At 50.3% G+C, this 21,737-nt stretch overlaps 1 protein-coding gene across 8 annotated transcripts in view; it reads left to right on the top strand.

Annotated features, from left to right (window-relative positions):
* PPP6R2 (protein phosphatase 6 regulatory subunit 2) overlaps positions 1–21,737 on the top strand; it is an 81,936-nt gene that overhangs the window by 33,291 nt on the left and 26,908 nt on the right. For 7 of the 8 annotated variants that reach the window (XM_032882695.1, XM_032882692.1, XM_032882696.1 and 4 more), the window contains exons 3-4: positions 10,074–10,316; positions 17,495–17,681. In XM_032882695.1, the coding sequence (XP_032738586.1) occupies positions 10,090–10,316; positions 17,495–17,681 (414 nt within the window). In that variant the 5' untranslated portion in view covers positions 10,074–10,089. Of the gene's footprint in view, positions 1–10,073; positions 10,317–17,471; positions 17,682–21,737 lie in introns of those variants that run through there. The other variant, XM_032882698.1, reaches the window with a different exon arrangement.

Here is a 21,737-nt window from a genome sequence, read left to right as displayed (position 1 = left end):
TTTTTTTTAAGATTTTATTCATTTATTTGGCAGACAGAGATCACAAGCAGGCAGAGAGGCAGGCAGAGAAAGAGGAGGAAGCAGGCTCCCCGCCGAGCAGAGAGCCTGACTTGGGATTTGATCCCAGGACCCTGGGATCACAACCTGAGCCGAAGGCAGAGGCTTTAACCCACTGAGCCATCCAGGCGCCCCAGAATAGTTGTTTTTGTTCTGGTTTTACTGCTGGTTAAAAGTTACATATTCTGGGGCTACTGGGTGGCTCAGTTGGTTGAGCACCTGCTTTCAGCTCAGGTCATGATCCCGGGGTCTGGGATCGAGCCCCGCAACGGTCTCTCTGCTCAGTGGGGAGCCTGCTTCTCCCTTTCCCTGCCGTTCTGCCTACTTCTGCGCGCTCTCTCACTCTCTCTCTCTGTCAAATAAATAAATAAATAAATGAATAAAATCTTAAGAAAGTTACATATTCTGCTTATGTTTTTATGGTGACCTCCCCGAAGTTAAGACCCTTTGTCATGGGTATTTCTCCTTTTGACTTTTTACGCTTAATGATATCTCTGCTTTCCTTCAAATAAGAGAACTATGTTTTCATGCCCTCCCTTCTCCTTTTGTCGTATCAACAGGCAACGAGGTGTGTACCAGGTATAATCCTAGAAAGTTCAATAGCTATGCTGAAACGATAGCCATTCATGTGTTTGGTTGATAGTGAAAGAGGGATAAAATGCCTGATGACACTCCATGGAATTCTGAGCTTGACTCTGTTTTATTAAAAATTTTGAGAGCTGCCTGGGTGGCTCAGTCGGTTAAGCATCCAATTCTTAATCTCAGCTCAGGTCTTGATGTCACGGTCTTGAATTCAAGCCCTGCATTGGGCTGCGTGCTGGGTGTGGAGCCCACTTAAAACATTTTTTTTTGATTAGTGATTTTAAGATCTATTAGAGTGCCTTATTGTGTTAACAGATAACTTAAAGGTTCTTAATAGCAATAATGTTGAAGGCAGAAGAGACATACGGAACGGGAGTCGTGAGGTGGGGGTGTGGGGCTGTCCAGGAGGTTAGTAAGGTCTGTGAAGACTGCAGAGGTGGTCTGCAAACAGTGGCTGAAGGGAGAAAAGTGGGTCAGGCTGTTTTTTTGTTTTGTTGTTGTTACTGAAATTGTACAGACTTAAAATTACAGATTATTTTACAGCAGGCCTCTCTGATTTATGAATTCTTTCTGAATCTTGCTCTTGACTTTGGAGCCATTTTTATCAGCAACTTTTTAGCCTTAATTATTTGTTTTGCTGATTTCTTTACCTCTCTCTGTTGTTTATCATACTTAAAAATGTTACTGAGGGGGCGACTGGGTGGCTTTAGTCAGTTAAGTGTCCAAGTCTTGGTTTTGGCTCAGGCCACGATCTCGGGGTCCTGGGATGGAGCCCACATCGGGCTCTGTGCCGAGTGTGCAGCCTGCTTAGGATTTTCTCTCTCCCTTTCCCTCTGCCTCTCCTGCTCACGCCCCCTCTCTCTCTCAAATAAACAAATAAATCTTTTTTAAAGAAGTTAATGAGGTATAAGTGAGTAAATCCATTTTATGTCTATGATTCTGTGAAGTTTGACAGATTTATCACCATCAGCGTTTGTGTTGCACCAGAACTTCATTTCATTTGGGGTCACTCCCTCCTGCAGCCCTTGACTGTAGCCTCCCCGGTCTCTTTGTCACCGTAGGCTCATTTGCCTCATGCAGAAGCTCAGACGGACAGTCATTTATCTGCGCACCCCGCGTCCACATCTTCGCCGGCCGCGCCGATGAGGTGCATCTGTGTTGTTGTGCTCGTTCCTCTTTGTGGGGGAGAGCTCTGTGGTGTCAGTGCACCATAATTTGTGTTTCTGCTTGTTCTCTTTTCATGTATTTATTTATTTTTGGGGTAGAGAGGTTGCATGAGGTTGGGGGGGTGTACAGAGAGGGAGAGAGGAGGGTCCCAAGTAGGCTCCACACCCAGCATGGTGTCTGACATGCGGGTCTGTCTCATGACCCCGGGATCATGACCTGAGCTGAAATCAGGGGTTGGACATTTAATCGATTGAGCCACCCAGGTGCCCTTCTATATTTTACTTTTAAAGTAATCTCTGAGGGCGCCTGGGTGGCTCAGTGGGTTAAGCCTCTGCCCTCAGCCCAGGTCATGATCCCAGGGTGCTGGGATCGAGCCTGCTTCCCCCTATCTCTCTGCCTGCCTCTCTGCCTACTTGTGATCTCTGTCTGTCAAATAAATAAAATCTTAAAAAAAAAAAAATAAAGTAATCTCTGCACCCACTGTGGGGCTCAAACTCAAAACTGCAGTGTCAGGAGTCGCACGCTCTACTGACTGAGCCAGCCAGGCGTCCCTTCGTTCGCCTTTTGACGGACGTTAGAGCCCTTTCCGGTGTTAGCTGTTGTGAGTGAGGTGGCTCTGAACATTCATTTATGAGAAGTCTTTGGACATAGGGTTTCTCTTTTCCTGGGGAGTGCCTGGGTTTGGGACTGCTGGATCACATGCAGGTGTGAGCTTAACTTCGTAAGACACTGGTAGACTGTTTTCCAAAGTAGCTGTGCTGCTTTATGGTCCTGTAGGCAGTCTGGGAATTTCAGTTCAGTACCCTCATTGGCGCACAACATTGGTAGCTTTTTAATTTTAGCTGTTCTAGTGGTGTGTAGTAGTACTTCGTTGTGGTTCTGCGTTGCATTTCCTTGATAAGAGTGTTTATCATCTTTTCATGTGCTTATTGGGTATTCTTGTATCTTTGATAAAGTGTCTATACAAATATTTTGCCCCCCTTTTTCTGTCCATTTCTTAAATTGGATACTTTATCTTACTATATTGTAAAAGCTCTTTTTTTTTTTTTTTTAGGATTTATGTATTTATTTGTCAGAGAGAGCACATATGGGTATAAACGGGGAGCAGCAGGCAGAGGGAGAAGCAGGCTCCCCACTAAGCAAGGAGCCTGATGCGGGACTCGATCCTAGGACCCTGGGATCATGACCTTAGCTGAAGGCAGAGGCTTAACACACTCTGTGAGCTTAACCCACTATGCCATGCAGTTGTCCCTGAAAGTTCTTTCTATGTTTTGGGTATGACTGTTCTGTCAGATATAGAGAGCAAATATTTCTCCCACTCTGACTTACCGGTTTATTTTCTTAATGGTATCATTCAAAGAGCAGAAGTTTTAAAGTTGATGAAGTGTTGTTTATTAGGTTTTTTCTTTTAACAATTTTTCTTTTTTTTTAAAATTTATTTTTATTTATTTATTTTTTAAAGATTTTATTTATTTATTTGACAGACAGAGAACACAAGTAGGCAGAGAAGCACGCAGAGAGAGAGAGAGAAGCAGGCTCTGCACTGAGCAGAGAGCCCAATGCGGGGCTCAATCCCAGGACCCCGGGATCATGACCTGAGCCAAAGGCAGAGGCCTTAACCACTGAGCCACCCAGGCGCCTCTAACAATTTTTCTTTTAAGTAGGTTCCACATCCAGTAAGGAGCCCAGCACAGGGCTTGAACTAATGACCTTGAGATCAAGACCTGCACTGAGATCAAGAGTTGAATGCTTAACTGATGGAGCCACCCAGCCCCCAATTTATTTATTTATTTTTTTTAAAGGAGTTTATTTATTTATTTGACAGACAGAGATCACAAGTAGGCAGAGAGGCAGGCAGAGAGAGAGGAGGAAGCAGGCTCCCCACAGAGCGGAGAGCCCGATGCGAGACTCGATCCCAGGACACTGGGACCATGACCTGAGCCGAAGGCAGAGGCTTTAACCCACTGAGCCAGCCAGGCGCCCCCAATTTATGTTTTCTTATATGTTCTCTGTCCCAAGTCTATAAAGATTTTTTTCCACAGGTTTTCATCTAGAAATTTTAGTTTTAGTTTTTATGGCTAAGGCTATGTTTGTGTGTGGTGTGAGGTAAGGATTGAGTTTCATTTTATTTATAGATGTGCAGTTTCCAGTACCATGTGTTGGAAAGGATCGTACTTTCCTCACTGAGTTGCTCTGGCACATTTACTGAAAGTCAGTTGGCCACACCCTTGTCGGTCTATTTCTGTGCTTTCTGTTTTGTTCTTTTGAGACACCAGAGCCATCCTGATTAATGTCACATCGTCCGTCGTGAGTCTCGACATCGGGCGGAGCTGGCACTCTGGCTTTGTTCTTCCTTTTTAAAATCACTTTGCCTATTTGAGGTGTTTTTTTTTTTTTTTTTTTAAAGATTTTATTTATTTATTTGACAGAGAGAGATCACAAGTAGATGGAGAGGCAGGCAGAGAGAGAGAGAGAGAGAGAGAGAGAAGCAGGCTCCCTGTTGAGCAGAGAGCCCGATATGGGACTCAATCCCAGGACCTTGAGATCATGACCTGAGCCGAAGGCAGCGGCTTAATAACCCACTGAGCCACCCAGGCGCCCCGAGGTTTTGTTTTTTTATTTTCTTAAATTTCCATATACATTTTAGAAATCTGCTAGGATTTGGAGCACTGGGTGGCTCAGTTGGTTAAGTGTCTGCATTTGGCTCAGGTCATGATCCTGGGGTCCCGGGATTGAGTCTGGCGGGGAGCCTGCCCCTCCCTCTGCCTGCTCTGCCTGCAGCTCCCCTGCTCGGGCTTGCCCTCTGGCAAATAAAATCTTAAAAAAAAAATAAAGACACAAATAGGTTGACAGTAGAAGGATGTTAAAGGATATAGTGAACACGAACCGGAAGAAGAGTGTGCCGTGTTCACGTCCGACAGAGCAGACGTAAGACGGGGTATATTGCCAGATACGATGAGGGATGTTTCAAGGCAAAGAGGCAATTCGCTGAGAAGACATACAATTCTGAATATACATCCACATAATAAAGGAAATTCAAAATACGTGAAGCAAACACTTGCAGAATCGAAAGGAGAGAGACGTAACTCAGCAGTTAAGAGGTGAGGGTCACAGCCTCCTCTCAGGGTGTCACAGCGAGTAGACAGATCGTGAGTGTGTAGGACACTTGGAAACCTGTCCACCAACTTGAGTTAACTGACCCACCTAACCGCAACAGAAGGAAGCCTTCTCCGGCGCACAGGCACATTCACCAAGACGGACCTTGTCATAGGCAAGGTCATCGCCAGCAGACTTGAGCCGGTGGGGGTATCTAGCTCACTCCTTATTGCTGTACAGCTTGCAGAAGAAGGGTTTTCTTGTTTTTAAAGGGTTGTTAAGAAAAAGAAAAAGAATGTGCAACAGAAACCCTATGTGGCCTACAAAACTGAAAATAGAATCCTGCTAAAAAATCTGGTTTATTTCTGTCTTTATAGCTTTTTACAGAAAAAGTTCATTGACCCCCTATGCTAGGCCATAAAACAAATATCAATACATTTGAAAGGAATGAAATAATATAAGCCTGTTATCTGATCACAACAGAAATTATATATAAACAAAAAAGAGATGGGAGTGCCCCTCTGTCTGGTAGATGGGAAGCTGCCTGATTCGTGAATCATTTAATAAAGCCAATTGGGGGGTCCCTGGGTGGCTCAGTGGGTTAAAGCCTCTGCTTTCGGCTCAGGTCATGATCCCAGGGTCCTGGGATCGAGCCCCGCATCGGGCTCTCTGCTCAGCGGGGAGCCTGCTTCCTCCTCTCTCTCTGCCTGCCTCTCTGTCTATTTGTGATCTCTGTCAAAAAAAAAAAAAAAAAGAAAAAAGCTGGATCTTTAAAAAGAAGATGTTTAGAAAATCCCAAAATAGGGGCATCTGGGTGACTCAGTCAGTTAAGTGTCTGCCTTTGGCTCATGTCATGGTCTCCAGGTCCTGGAATTGAGCCCTTCATCAAGCTCCCTGCTCACTGGGGAGTCTGCTTCTCTCCCTTTCTCTCTCTGCCCCTCCCTGATGCTCATTCTCTTCCCCCTCCAAATAAAATCTTTTTAAAAAAATCTCAAAATAAGTGGAAAATGTTATACTTGAATTGGGTGAAAATGGAAACATGAAAGCTATGGGGTACTGGCAGAGCAGTGCTTGAAGGCAAATTTGTAGCTTTGGTGTTCACACTAGAAAAGGGGAAAGGTCTAAAAACCAGTGATCTAATAACTTAAGCTGGAGAAAGAAGAGCAAATAAAACCCAAAGTGCAGTAGGAAGGAAATTACAAAGACAGAAGAGGAAATCAATGAAATAGAATATGCACAAATAACAGAGAAAAAAAAAAATAAAGCTAAAACTTTGTTCCTCAAAAAGATCAGTAAAATTGATAAACCTTTGGGGCGCCTGGGTGGCTCAGTGGGTTAAGCCTCTGCCTTCAGCTCGGGTCATGATCCCAGAGTCCTGGGATCGAGTCCCGCATCAGGCTTTCTGCTCAGGGGGGAGCCTGATTCCTCTTCTCTTTCTGCCTGCCTCTCTGCCTACCTGTGATATGTCTGTCAAATAAATAAATAAAATCCTTAAAAAAAATTGATAAACCTTTATTTGCACTGATGAAGAAAAAAGATAGGACAGACATTACTAGTATGTAAGAGTGAAAGAGCAGTGTCACTACAGGTCCTGCTTGACATTAGAAGAATGACATGATGATGTTATGAATAACTTTATGCCGATAATTTAGTCGGTTTTGGTAAAATGGTCAGATTCATTCAGCAGTGCAAATTATCAGTATGAAAACAAGTAGAAATAGAAAATACCTATTAAGGAAATGGAATTTATAAGTTGAAATGTCACCAAAGAAAATTTTAGACCCTTGGCTTTACTGCTGAACTCTGCTGAATGTTTTAGGAAGAGGTAATACCAGTGGGTTTTTTTTTTTTTTTTTTTTAAGATTTCTATTTATTTGATAGAGATCACAAGTAGGCAGAGAGGCAGGCAGAGACAGAGGGAGAAGCAGGCCCCCCGCTGAGCAGAGAGCCCGATGCTGGGCTCGATCCCAGGACCCTGAGATCATGACCTGAGCCGAAGGCAGAGGCTTCACGCACTGAGCCACCCAGGCGCCCTGGTAATACTCGTTTTATGTAAACTCTGTAAGCGGAGGCAAAGAGTGGACGCCCCAGCATATCTCATGAATGCAGAGCTAACCGTGACGCCAAAAGCGGTGCAGACAGTAGGCCGGGCTTGGTGCTGTTGCTCCTCCCGTCTGCCGACTGACGTTTGCTCGCTGCTCCGCTGGTTCCACCTTTTGAAAAAACTTTCACCTGTATCTTTATCTTTATTTATTTATTATTTTTTTTAAACAATAGTTATTTATGGGGGGGAGGGAGGGGGGAGGGGCAGAGGGAGAGAGAGAATCTTTTTTTTTTTTAAAGAATTTATTTGGAAGGGGAGCGTGCAAGAGCAGGAGGAGGGCAGAGGGAGAGAGAGAAGCCGACTCGCAGCTGAGCAGGGAACGCAGTGCGGGGCTCGATCCCAGGACCCTGGGATCATGACATGAACCGAAGGCAGAGGCTTAGCCTACTGAGCCCCCCAGGTACCCCCGTATCTTTATACTTAATGTAAGCCTTATACTCAGTGTGAAGTTAGTTCTTGCTTTTTACAGTCTGGGCCATTCTGTCTTTACTTGTTGACGTGGTTGAGTTTGTCAGCTCTCTTGCCATTTTTTCCCATTTGTTGCGTCTTTCTCCTCCTCTTTTTTCTTTTTCTTGTTCATCTGTGTTTGGATTAATCCAGTCCTTTTTTAGGGTCCTGCTAGAAAAACTTGTCCATTTGCTTGATGGGATCCTGTGGTCCACCCAGCCACTTGCCTACTCTGTGGCCGAGAGCAGGACACAGACGCTACCTCTGGTTGCCCGTGTCTTGCAGGTTCTTGTTCGGAAGAGAGCCTTGGCAAGGTGGGAGTCTCCCTCTGGTTCTTGTTTGCCTGTGTTGTACGTTGTCCGAGCATTTGAGTCATTCTCCTGGGCATTTAGGAGAGACAGCCGTCTCACCCTGAGATTAATTCTGGCCATTTTTTCTGCTTTTCCCAAAGTATGTTGCTACCACCCACAGATACCCATCCACACTCCTCACAAGAGAAATAGGAAGATCTTAGGACCCAGAAAGAAACTGAGTGTAGGGTCAGACTGTGGAGTCACCCGCACTGCCAGTCTAGGCCCCACCGACACTGCGTTGCAGGCACTGGCACCAGCACGGCCCCAGCGCGCTGTTTGTTAGCTCAGTTTGGCAAGGTGAGTAGGGTTTAATAAGCGAGACCTTCTGAGCACACGATCCTGTGCGGCTGGGTGAAGGTGGGAAAGTGCACTCACTCTGTGTTGGAGGAAAGACAATGTCCTTGTGGCAAGGGTAGGATTGGGGAGACAGCAGGAAGTGCCAGAGGGCCTGGTGAGCGCCGGGAGAGCTCTCACCAGCAGGGCTTCTGAAGCCGAGATGGGAGGAACTTGAGATGTCTGTGTTTTGAAAAAATGACTTTGATGCAGCAAAGGCAAGAGGCTGTGAAGAGACAGGGACAGGGGCTGGCTGGCTGGCCGAGGGGCTCCCCGGCAGCCGGGCTTCCCACATAGACAAGTCGGGGCTCCTGCATTGTGTGGGATCTTTTACTCTTCTGAATAAAAATACTGGAGAAGAGAAATCTCATGTTAATGGTACGACATTGAAGAGATTTAATAATTTCAAGGTACAGGTTTCACTTTGCTAAGGATATAGGCCTTACAGTTTTCATTTTGTATCAAACAGTGAAAACTTTGCAGCAAACAGCCTAGGCCCTGGGAGCCTGTCCTATGAGACTCACTGAGCAGGACAAACCATGTGTAGTCCAGGCAAAGACAGCAAGAGCCTGGAGAGGGGTGGTGTGTGGGAGAAGCGGGGAAGGGGGGTCAAGAGCGGCTTCCACGGCGCCTGGGTGGCTCAGTGGGTTAAAGCCTCTGCCTTCAGCTCAGGTCACGATCCCAGGGTCCTGGGATCGAGCCCCGCATCGAGCTCTCTGCTCCGCAGGGAGCCTGCTTCCCCTCCTCTCTCTCTGCCTGCTGCTCTGCCTACTTGTGATCTCTGTCCGTCAAATAAATAAATAAAATCTTAAAAAAAAAAAAAAGCGGCTTCTAGGGGGGTGTGCACGTGAGGGTACTTGTGGCACAAGGATAAGCCTGCGTCATTTGGCAAGATGGGGATGGTGAAAGGAGGGGCCCGGCTAGGGGTTGGCAGAGTTGCTGAAGGCCAGACAAGCAGACTGAGCCATGAGGAGATTGACTTGCTAAGGTTTCATGTTCTTCTATGAGATGGTCAGTCAGGTGTGGGCAGAGCGTAGACAAAGGGGAGGCTCAGGAAAACAGTTTGTTACAGGTACAGTCCTAGAGACAGGAGGTATGGGCCTCATGCAGGGCCACATGGGGAAGTCCCAGGGGTGTCAGGAGGCAGAAGACGGGGTGGGGGAACACTTAAGCCAGTATCTTTATTGGGGTTTCCATGGGAAAGACAAGGCAGGGCAGGATGGGCAGCTTAGGGCACCCTAATTTGAATAATTTTGGCGGACTCTAAGCTATATGGGTGGTCCCTAGTTGCCTAGTCCCTGGCCCTGGGATGATAAAGGGAGAGGAAGATGGTTTCCTGGGATGTGTGGGCCCAGAGAAGAGTAGTTGCTCTGGACAGATTAGTTTGCAGATCATAGTAATGCTCTGGCCCGGCCCTTTGCCATCTTTGATGATTGGCTAGTTCTGGGAGGGACGGTCTGTCCCTAGACAAAGAGGCTTCTTAAGATGTCAGACATGATCTACAGACAATGTATGCAATTCAGAGACGTCTGGGGAGAGATGTCTAGTGGTCACTCGGGCGGGGGTTGGACCCTGAGAGGGCAGGTGGTCGTAGAGCTGTTACATTTCTTGGGTTGGAGATGCATCCCCAGGGCTGACACCTGGGAGACTGGCGATGTGTTGGCCTCGGGGACCCGAGGAGGAGGTGAGAGCACTGAAGGTGGGTCAGCCGGAGGGCACCGAGAAAAGCCGCAGGGCCTGTGCTGTAGAGGATCTGGCAAGTCCTTGTGAGCTCTGGAGCCAGACCTGGAGAGACCTGTTGAGGCAGTTCCTGGGGAGAGCACCGTCGAGCGCAGGCTTGTGTCGGGGATGGACTCGTTGGACTTCGCTGTAGACTTGCTGAGGGTGAATTCACACAACGTGAGAGAAGTGACCCCTTCTGTCTTTGCTTGCAGCTTCGTGGCTGTCACCATGTTCTGGAAGTTTGACTTGAACACCACGTCCCACGTCGACAAGCTGCTGGACAGGGAGGATGTGACGCTGCGGGAGCTGATGGACGAGGATGACGTCCTGCAGGAGTGCAAGGCTCAGAACCAGAAGCTGCTGGGCTTCCTGTGCCGGCAGCACTGCATGGAGGAGCTGGTGAGCCTCATCACACGGGACCCGCCGCTGGACATGGAGGAGAAGGTCCGCTTCAAGTATGTACTGAGGCTGTGGCCGGCCGGAGCTGGGCGGGGCTGCGGGGAGGCGGTGGGCGGCGCTGGAGGACGGCCGGAGCCAGGGCTTCTGACGAAGAGCCCCCTGTAGACATTTACCCCGGCCGAGAAGTAAGGAGGCCGCTCGCCGGGGGGCTTGTTTTCGTGAGGGTTAAGATGTGGCGTCTCTGTGTATGTGATTTCTCATCCTGAGCTCTGGTGAGTGACTCTGTGTGTCCCAGTGTTCTGGGTGAAAATGTGCTGAGAGCAGACTGACCCCAGGATGGAGGCGGATCGACTGCGGCAGATGGGCTGCACCCCAGCGGGAAGCAGGTCCCAGGCTGCTGAATGGCCTACCAGGGCGGATGGACAGCACGTGACCTCTTGACCGTGGGAAGTGCCCCACTGTGGGGTCTTGGGGTCAGAGGAAAGAGGCCGTGTTGTTAGTGGTACTGACCATCCTCAAAGTTTTCCCTAAAATGTTCCATTCAGCAATTGGCTAGGGTGTTAGGACATGACAGAAGGGAGGTGGTGGTGTGGTTAAGGACTTGGGATGACAACAGCGGAGTAGGAATGAGGGGGACAGGCAGAGCAGCAGTACCTGGGACTAGTGACACAGGAATGGGGGCAGACAGGGTAGCCCGCGGGTGCCCCTGTGTCCACGGAGCGTCACACACTGTGCATTGGTAAAGTCTTAGAACAGGGTTGGCTGACAGGCCCACAGGTCAGATCCTGTCTTCGTGTGGCCTGCAGGCTAAGAATAGTTTTACATTTTTTTAAAAGATTTTATTTCTTTATTTGACAGAGACACAGCGAGAGAGGGAATACAAGCAAGGGGAGTGGGAGAAGGAGGAAGCAGGCTTCCCACTGAGCAGGGAGCCCGATGCAGGGCTCAATCCCAGGACCCTGTGATCGTGACCTGAGCCGAAGGCAGACACCCAATGACTGAGCCACCCAGGTGCCCCTAGTTTTAAATTTTTAAGTGGTTGAAAAAAATCAAAGGAGTAACACATGAAATTGATATCAAATCCACATTTCAATTGTCCATGAAGAAAGTCTTGTTGAAGGGCATCTGGGGGGCTCAGTCATTAAGTGTCTGCCTTCGGCTCAGGTCACGATCTCAGGGTCCTGGGATCGAGCCCCACATCAGGCTCCCTGCTCTGCGGGAGCCTGCTTTTCCTTCTGCCTCTGCTGCTCCCCTGCTTGTGTGCCCTCTCTCTCTCTCTCCCTTTCTCTCTGTCAAATAAATAAATAAATAAACAAACAAACAAAATCTTAGAAAAGAAAAAAGAAAAAAAAGAAAGTCTTGTTGGAAGGCAGCCACACTCAGCCTTTGGTGACTACAAGGGCAGAGTTGACAGTTACAACATAGACTATCTAAAATATTTACTCTCTGGACCTTTGCAGAAGTCTTTGTTGACCTTTCTCTTTGAGGGAAGAGAGCGCCAGAGAGGGCAATGAAAAGTGCCTGTTGCAGGGACACTCGATTTAGGGCGGTCATTCCTGGCCTCTGACGGGGGAGCCGTGTCATTGCTGGCAGAGGAGAGCCCTAGATGGAGGCGGGAGCTTGTTTGTAGAGGAGCCTGTGGGTGTGGGGGCATGCTGGCCATCTGCAAAGTCAGATAGAAGCCGCCGTGCACGGGACATGCCTGGTCAAGTGCCCCTCAGCATCACTGTGGATGGCCCTCATCCCTTTTACCCTCTCACCCCAAACATGTCCTGTTTGGTGTTAAGTTATGTGGTCTCCCTGCAGAGAGGGCATTGGTTAGCAGGACGGAGAGCTGGGGTGTGGGCAGTGTGTTCTGGATCAGGGCAGAAGGGTCCCAGAGTGGCATCAGTGAGCCAGGAGACGTTCATGTTCATCGTCACAGAGTTTGGGGAAAATGAGTAGTGGGTGGGTATGGAGCCAAGCGAACAAGGCAGTGAGGGAACTGTACCCTGGGGGGACTCACGTAAGTAAGCAGATGTAAGTAGAGTGAACATGTCAGCTCCGCTGTGAACGGAGCCTCCGTGTCCATACAAGGTCAGCATAAGCCCTGTGTTTAACCAAGAATTGTGCTGTGATTTATAGAGTAAGGGTGAGGGGCGGGCGACAGGAGAGCTCTGTCTTCCCCTTCCATTGTAGGAGGTCGGTATTCACATTGGAAGGTGACAAGTGAAGACCTATGTCTCTGTTTTACTTAGAAACCTGGAGGCCGACCACAGAGCTGAGGACAGGCATGCGGTGCGCAGGGACACGGGGTGGGAGGCTGCCCTTCCCCAGCCCGTGGAACTGAGTTTGAAAGGGCGTGTCTGTAGCTCAAATCGAAAATTAAGATTTATAATTTTAAAATCAATTTGAGGGCACCTGGGTGGCTCAGTGGGTTAAGCCGCTGCCCTCGGCTCGGGTCATGATCTCGGGGTCCTGGTATCGAGCCCCGCGTCGGGCTCTCTGCTCAGCGGGGAGCCTGCTTCCCTCCCTCTCTCTCTCTCTCTCTGCCTGCCTCTCTGTCTACTTGTGATCTCTCTCTGTCAAATCAATAAATAAAATCTTAAAAAAAAATCAATTTGAAGATTCCTTTTTGAGTAAAGGAGTAGGACGGACGGATAGATGGTCAGGAGGCAAGAATGAAGTAGAGTGAGTGGGTCTGGCCACACCCTTGCCTCCCGGGAGCCGCTGGCCTGCTCCTCCACCCCAGGCGACTGCCCACCTCCACCGGCCTGGCTGTCATGCCTCTGGGCGGCGGGTCTGAGCCCTGTAACTGGTCGCTTCCCCCGCCTGACTACAGGCTGGCTTATGTGGAGACTCTTTTCCCGATAGTGGGGCATGCGCCAGAGCCATGCCTGTTCCAGAGAAGCTGCCCGTGGGTGGTGTGAGGTCAGGGAGCAGCCATTGTTCCTGCGGAAAGCCCGAGGCTGCTGCAGGCAGTGAGGGCTCGGTGAGGGCTCTGTGCGGCAGCCCTGGGCTGAGAAGCTGTTTCGCTGGTCCAGCCTGAGAGCCACGAGGAGGTGCTGGTCTTTTTCTGGAAGTTCCTGTCCAGTTTGCCTGTTGAGTTCCTAGCCTTTTAAGGAACAGGAAGTCAGCAGACTGACCTCAGCACGGTGCTGCCGTTACTTGCAAGGTGCTGTGGGAGAGCGTGTTCTGTGGCTCTGGGCTGTGGGCTTCTGGGATCCAGATTGCAGGGTTAGAAGTGCTCACCTGTCGGGAAATGGGGCTGCAGCAGGATAGCCCCGCAAAAAGGACACCCTCCAGAAGACCCATCCTACAGGAAGGAGGGCTGAGCCTGGTCGCCTGATGACCCCCCTGGGGGGGCAGCACTTCTTGGCACAGAGGGAGGTGTCTGAAGGGGCAAGAGGGTTCCTTCCATCCTCACTCTGATAAGCCAGGGCCCACCTTCCATGTTCCAGGAGCTCGTTGCTGTCATCTTTGGCTTCCTTCCTGCGGGGAGTTGTCTCTAGTCGATTCTGGAGGAGGAGGACCGTGGGAGGGTCTGACTGCGCACCCACTCCCTCTGGTGTAGACCCTGCACGGACACCCCTGGGTGTGCTTTAGACGCCGCTGCGGTCGGCTCCTCTTCCTGGCCTTGTCGCGGACATGCCAGATGCAACAGGGCTCCCAGGTTTTGTCTCCTCCAGGGGGCACTTGGGCCCTTGCGTGGTTCCATCGTCCTGTGAGATCACCCCCGGGGTCCGGACAGGGCAGTTTCAACCAGACAGGTTTTAGAGTGAAGTGTCAGCTGTAAGCACCGAGACGCTGCATCCGGGCTTCTGGTCCCTGATGGTGTAGTACCCCTGGGCCCTTTCAGCCTGTCAGTCGTGGCCTTCCCCACGGGGAAGCTTCCCGTGTTGTTTCTTTGATAATCTTCTCCCCGCCGATTTGCGCTCTGTTTTCTCTTCCTGGGACTTGTCATCGGGTGTTAGACCACCTGAATTAGGGCTTTCCTCTTCTTTTCGCTCTTGATGTCTCGTCTTTGCCTTTTTGTCTACGTCCGAGAGGCTTCTTCATGTGCTGTCTTCCTGTCCTGCTGATTTGTAAGCTTTCCATCACATTTCTGATTGAGGGGGTCTTTCTTATCGTCAGGCATTTTAACTCCAAGCCTCCATTTCCTGCTCGTGGCCACTCTGTGTTGGGGCGGAGCGTTTCCGGAAGTTTCCGTCTGTTCCCCGCACTCTCCTCCCCTGCCCTGCAGGTCTCGTCTCCTGGCATCTGTGAGTTCGGTCAGCCCTTGGCTCCTTCTGGCAGAGAGGAGCCGGCGCCGGTGTGGGGTCTGATGGGCCTGCTCGCCATACGTGCATGTAGGCGACCGGTGGCCCGCTGCTTGGGTAGGCTGTGCCCGGTTGACTTTGCTCTGTCCCACAGTTTCTCCATAAAGTAATCCTCCCCGCTCCTAGCTGCGGGGTGAGGACCTGACAGCAGCCTCAGTCAGGAAGCTTTTGTTTTTGTGTTCGTTTTTTGTTTTGTTTTTGCTTTTTACCAGGCCCCCTGTTTCTGGCCAGCGTGTCGTCAGTCCCTCAGTTTTGCCTGATGTCTCTGAGTCAGGAGCTGCTCCGGCCCATCTTTTCCAGGGGGTAACTTTTGAGTCCTGAGTACCGGCAAGGGACAGGCAGGAAGCCTGCTGCTCTTCCCGCCTGCGCCTTCCCACCTGCCTGGTTAGCCGCTGCCTCTGTGGCCAGGCCTCTCTGCAGTGGTCTCTTGCGGGCGCTCCCTCCGGCCGCCTGACTCGAACTTCCTGGCGCACCCTGCCATCCTCTGGGCCTTGCCAGCGGTCACTTCCCCTTTGCTTTGCTTTTTTTTTCTTTCCTTTTCCTTCCTTTCTTTTTTAAAGATTTTATTTATTTATTTGACAGGCAGAGAAAGAACACAAGTGGGCAGAGTGGCAGGCAGAGGGAGAGGAAGAAGCAGGCTCCTTGCTGGGTAGGAAGCCTGATGTGGGACTCAGTCCCAGGACCCTGGGATCATGACCTGAGCCGAAGGCAGAGGCTTAACCCGCTGAGCCATCCAGGTGCCCCTACCTGTTTTTTTGAAGAATAATTATGAAAGACCAATAAAGAAAACCTCAGTCCTTGTACCTAGATATAACCTTTGAGGGTCAGTTCCTTATAGCTTGTCTTGCCACATGCGTGCACATTTGCTTGTGTGTGGAAACCAGGTTGGGGCCTTTCCACGTGCTCTGGAAACATTTCTGAAGGAATAGTCGTGCTTTCCTCTGGGCCTTGGCTCTTTTGTAGCATCGGTACATCTTCTCTTGGTGTTTGGAGTCTGGTGGACACCTGGGTGCCTGTGTGATGTAGGGTCTAGCTCTGGCTTTCAGGGTCGCCGTGGCCCGGCCCTCCTGCCCTGCACTCTGCCCTCCTGCCCTGGCAGCTGTCTTCCTCCATCGGGTTTCATAGTGTATGTTGCGGTGCTGAGGTGGCCGTGTGATCCTGGTAGCCAGCCCGTGAGGTGGGTGGGCCTGGGTTACGCCTCTCGCCCCCCGCTTGCGGCCAGGGCCCGCATGTGGAACCAGGCCAGCTCTGTGTGAGCGCAGCAGGCCTCTCATGCCCAGCCTGCCGGCATGGCATGGTCGCTTCGAGCTCTAGAAGGTGCTTTGTGTTCTCTGGGCTGATGAGAAACACCTGTCCCATAGTCAGACCTAAATTTCTCGGTTTCCTCCCCCTTCCACATGAGCTGGCTGCCGTGCTCTGCTGCTTCCTCTGGAGTCTCTCCAACCCCGGCCTCTGTAGCCAGTCCACAGTGACCAGCATGGTTTAGGCTTATGTGAGGGCCTATGTTGGTGGCTGCCAGGAGCCGGAGGGTCGTGGGGGCTGACCTTGACCCTGGGCTTGCTGTTTTATGCACAAGCTTGTGGGGTGGCTGGGCACTTGCATCTCCATGTTCAGATGGGAAAGCCCAGATGCAGAGAGCTCAGGTCACGTGCCCGAAGCTGCAGAGCGTGTCCCGTGGACTAGCAGGTATTTTCCAGGGCTGTCAGCCCCACTGGGACAGTCCACACTCCTGCTTGGGCCCCAGTCGCTCTTACCTGCATTCCCAGGTATACCTGGATATGGCACCAGGCATTATTATTATTATTTAAGATTTATTTATTTATTTTAGAGAGCAAGAGAGAGTGAGCGCGGGGGGCGGCAGAGGGAGAAGAAGAGGGAGAGAACCTCCAGCAGACTACCTGCTGAGCACAGAGTCCACTGTGGGGCTCGATCCCAGGACCCTGAGATCATGACCTGAGCCAAAGCCAAGAGTCGGACGGACGCCCAACTGACGGAGCCCCCCAGGCGCCCTGGCACCAGGCATTGCTAATGGCCCTGCTGTTGCGGGCTCTGCCCTGGATGCAGCAGCTTGCCGGGTAGCTGTGCCTGTCCCGGGGCAGTGGCAGTGATGCTGTGTCTGTCAGATGTTAAGGCAGGGAGCAGAGGGATGTCATGGGGTTCCATGTGATGGGATCAAGATTATTTTGTATCTGAGGGGCGCCTGGGCGGCTCAGTGGGTTGAGCCTCTGCCTTCAGCTCAGGTCATGGTCCCAGGGTCCTGGGATCGAGTCCTGTATTGGGGTCCTCACTCAGTGGGGAGCCTGCTTTCCCCTCTCCTTCTGCCTGCCGCTCTGCCTACTTGTGCTCTCTCTGTCTCTCAAATAGATAAATAAATAAATATATCTTTAAAAAAAAACCGACTATTTTGTATCTGGTCATTTTATGTGTCCTGGTATTGATGGTTTGCCCACGTGATGCCTCGTGACTGGCCCTGCATCGTGCGCTGCTGACGCAGCATTCCTTTAGCCCAGGGACAAGCTAGGGTCTGTGCTGCTGGTGTGTAGGGGCAGGGAGGGCGAGGAGAGGGAGGGTGCATGTCACGGACCTGGCGTCACTAGCTGTGTTGTCACAGGAGGGAAGAGACCTGGCCTGTGGGTGTGAGGACAGAGGTCTTGAGAGAGGAGATACCAAAAGATTAACGCGCGTTATTTAGAGAATGTGGTTGAGTCAGGAAATAGGAGCTATCACGGTGTAGGGTATGAGGAGGGGAAAATGTGTGTTAAACGTGGAGCTTGTTGTAGTCAAAAATGCCCATTGGTCACAGGATACTCGTATTTTTACTCATTCCAAGGTCTGACCCATGGACCTGCTTCCTGAGAGGCTGGTCATTTAAGCAGCTTCCTGAGAGCTGAAGAAGTCTAATTTCACCTCCAGTTGCTTGTGTTGTGCCCTCTTAGGTACCCAAACACAGCCTGCGAGCTGCTGACATGTGATGTGCCGCAGATCAACGACAGACTAGGAGGGGATGAGACTCTGCTGAACCTTCTCTACGATTTCTTGGACCACGAGCCGCCTCTCAATCCTCTGCTCGCCAGTTTTTTCAGCAAGACCATCGGTAATCTCATTGCACGAAAAACTGAACAGGTAAATAAACTGCCAGGCCCACGTGGCTCGGGGTGGCCGGCGTGGCCGGTGCTGACGCGGCTGGCTGTCGGCTGTCACGGTGCGACCCACATCTTCAGGGCTCGGAGAGCACTGTTTCTCACTCTTCCACGGGGCACAGGTGGGGCAGGGTGCGCAGCTGCTGTGTGAGTTGGAATTTGGTAAGGAAAGTGGCTTCTGCTGGCTGGCTTAGGAAGAAGCAGCTCTTCCTGCCACCTGAGAGCTGCCCAGGACACGAAACCAGGCTGGCTGGTTCCGTCCCGACCGGGCAGAGGCGTGAGGAATAGGGGGCGGGCCTGTGTCACGACAGGTTCTGAGGGTGTCCACCTTCTGAGATCTGCTGCTCTGTGGGGCAGCAGTACTTGTGTCTAGACACGTATGTTTCAGAGCAGATAAAGCTGGCGTCAGGCTTCTGTGAAAAGAGTGAATTCGTTTCATTGGCTGAAGCACAGCCTTGGAGTCCCCGTTCGTGCTTCCGCCCCACCCACGCTGTGGACACGCAGAGACAGGGCGTGTCGGAGTGGGGCCTCAGGCCTGCCACCAGCCCCAGCAGCCAGGCCTGGTGAGTCTTTCACCTTTATCCCTTCCCACCATCCCCAGTGCGTTTTTTCAGAACAAATACCAGATGTCGTAAGATTTTATTGTTCACGTTGCCGTGTATACCTCTAAGATACAAGGACTTTTAAAAATTCTTTTTATTTTTAAAGATGTTATTTAGAGATAGCACAAGTAGGCAAAGTGGCAGGCAGAGGCAGAGAGAGAAGCAGGCTCCCTTCCACTGGGCAGAGAGCCCGACGCGGGACTCGATCCCAGGACCCTGGGATCATGACCTGAGCCGAAGGCAGCGGCTTACCCATCTGAGCCACCCAGGCGCCCCTAAAAATTCTTTTAATTATAACTCTAGGAGGGGACAAGACTGTTGGGCAGATTGCATTATCACACCCCAAAAATATTCGTCATTTACGTGTTCAGTATTGTGAAATACCCACTGAGGGAACAGAGCACTGTTGCATGTGTGGAAAGTTGTGGAGAGGAGCGGCGTCCAGGCAGAAGAAATTTCCCTTAAAGAAATTCTTGGCACGTTGGAAATGTTCAGTGGAACACACGTTTCCCAGAATCCTGAATCGTAGCTTCGTCCGGGGCCTCAGAGGACCGTCTCACCTCAGATACTTCTCTGACCCAGTCAGGGCGTAAATGAAGAATAGAGGGGATGAGGGCGCTCGTGGCGGCGCCGGCTCCAGGACACGACAGTGCATCCTCGCACATCAGTGACGGGTGTGGAGGGCAAGGGTTGTGGTCAGTATGGCTGTGGGCAGTGGGGGGTCAGTGTGGCTGTGGTCAGTGGGGGGGGGGTCTGTGGCTGTGGGCAGTGGGGGGTCAGTGTGGCTATGGGGCAGTGCTAGAATTTCTAAAAAGCTTTGTTTCTGGCCCATGCCTGGTTCATAATCGCCTGTAGCCTGACCATATTTCTCTGCTACTTTCAGATGTTTGCTCTGTCTTACTGCTTCGTAATTATTTCCATCTTCTTCCCTTGCCAAGTGCATCAAAAAATATGAAATGCACTCTTTCAAAATATTTCTTCTGTTGGCAAAGATGTGACATACTTATATGAATTTCAGACAAGGTAGAAATACACGGACAGTCTCTTGTGTACTCCCGAGGCAGCCGCTGTGGACTGTTCAGTTCCTGTCTCTCCCCCGTTCTTCTCCTGAAAGAGACACTGATACATACTCACTATTTACTTTCACGTGATGGTATCATACTCTGAATACTGCAGATTGTTGGTTTTTTTTCACTTAGAAATGGATTTGGTATGTCTTTTCCTGTATAGCTCCCACGTTCTTTCCAGCAGACGCAGTGGCCGTGTTACTGCCGTACCAGAGTTTTGGAACAGTAAGCGTGCAGCTGCCTTGTTTCTAGGGCTGCTGGGACAGGGCCACAGTGTTTGATGCAACGTTTCCACAGAGACATGGGCTGCAGTGAACAGGCGTACTGCATTTTCTTAACTCTTCATTTCAGACCATTTCGTACATTTATAGAGAAAAGTTTATGAACCCCTGTGTTTCTGTCACACAACTTCAACAATCATGTGTTTCTGACGAGTTTTATTGTTCTACAGCCCCTATTTCCAAACCCCATCCCAGATTATTTGGAAGCAAATCTCAGATATTGTATCATTTTATATGTAGATATTCCCATATGTGTTTTTTTTTCCTTTTTTTTAAAGATTTTATTTATGTATTTGGAGAGAGTGGAGGGAGAGAATGCATGAGCAGGGGGAGGGGCAGAGGGAGAGGGAGAAGCAGGCTCCCTGCTGAGCAGGGAGCCCCTCCATATGGGGCTTGAGCCCCGGACCCCGGGATCAGGACCTGAGCCAAAGGCAGAGGCTTAGTGCACGAAGCCACCGGGTGCCCTCCTGCATGTTTCTACAGCGTGAGGGCTCCACCAGCACGATCCCGGGTCCCTTCGTTACTGAGGAGTTGGGGCTGGAAACAGTTTGACTGTTTGTCCGTTGAAGGACACAAGGTGTTTGCACTTTTGTCTGTTGCAAATCGAGCTGCTGTGGGCATTTGTGTATCGTAGTCCTGCCTTAGCCGTGGTTCCAGTTACCACCGTCAGTCGTGGTGCACAAGCGGGTGACCCTTCTCCTGCCATCGCGTCCAAAGGTCAGACGAAACCTAATGCTGCATCACAGGCCCAGCTCATTCACCTTCCTTCAGCTCATTCCATAAGTACTTCATCATCTCACATCGTAGGAGGAAGGCTGAGTCCGCACACTAAGGTGTTCTGAGAGACGGAGGAAGGGAGCATCATTCACATCACTTATATTTAGTATATAGTTAGAGTCGTTCTAGTTTCTTATTGTTGTTGATCTCTTATTATGCCCGATTTATAAATTAAACGCTATCACAGGTGTGTATGCGTAGGAGGAAGCATAGTGTACGTAGGTAGAGTTCAGTACTGTTCGTGGTTTTAGGCATCCACTGGGGGTCTTGGAATGTATCCCCCGTGGATAAGGAGGGATAATTTTACAGCTTTGTGTGTGTGAATTGTTCTGTTGGAAGTGAATTTCTTGTGATCGGTGCATAGTTGAGTCACGTGTTCTTACCTGCTCTGCTCTTCTTTAATTGGCGTATTTTGGGCCATTTACATGTAATGTAATTGTTGATATGTCAGGGCTCCCTTTTTTTTTTTAAGGTTTTTATTTATTTATTTGACAGACAGAGATCACAAGTAGGCAGAGAGGCAGGCAGAGAGAGAGGAGGAAGCAGGCTCCCCGCTGAGCAGAGAGCCCGATGTGGGGCTCGATCCCAGGACCCTGAGACCATGACCTGAACCAAAGGCAGAGGCTTAACCCACTGAGCCCCCCAGGCGCCCCAGGGGTTCCATTTTATTGTAGTTTTCTGATCACTTTTTTCATTTTTCTGTTCTTTTTCCTGACTCCTGTGTGCTATTTGATAATTTAAAAAATTCCATTTTTACTTATCTAGAGTGTTTTCTCATGTAGGTTTTTAGTGGCTGCTGTGGGTGTCGCATTATGCTAGGTGTTACGCCGTAGCTAGGACGCGCCTGTTTCATCTCGAGCGGACCCGGTGGTGGTGGTTGAGTCAGTTCTCAGTCCCACCGGCAGAGGACCCTAGTTCCTGCCGCTCACCAACCCTTCCTGTGATCCCATTCCCGCTCTCCAGGCGCGTGTTCTGGGACATAATACAGCATCGAGGTCTGGATCTGCAGTCTCCCTGCTGACCGATGGGGATGAGTACCTTTTCATGTATTAACTGACCATCTGGATGTTTTCTTTTGTGAAGTCTCTTGCCCATTTTCTGTTAGGCTGTCTCTTCGTGATTTGCAGGAATTCTCTCTCTTTAAAAAAAAAGATTTTAGGGCGCCTGGGTGGCTCAGTGGGTTAAGCCGCTGCCTTCGGCTCAGGTCATGATCTCAGGGTCCTGGGATCGAGTCCCGCATCGGGCTCTCTGCTCAGCAAGAAGCCTGCTTCCCTCTCTCTCTCTCTCTCTCTCTCTCTCTGCCTGACTCTCC

Source organism: Lontra canadensis, unplaced genomic scaffold (genome assembly GCF_010015895.1).
Source record: "Lontra canadensis isolate GAN:19392208 unplaced genomic scaffold, GSC_riverotter_1.0 scaffold84, whole genome shotgun sequence".
Classification (NCBI taxonomy): domain Eukaryota; kingdom Metazoa; phylum Chordata; class Mammalia; order Carnivora; family Mustelidae; genus Lontra; species Lontra canadensis.
Note: the sequence above shows the minus strand (reverse complement) of the source record. Positions and strands in the feature narration are given on the sequence as shown.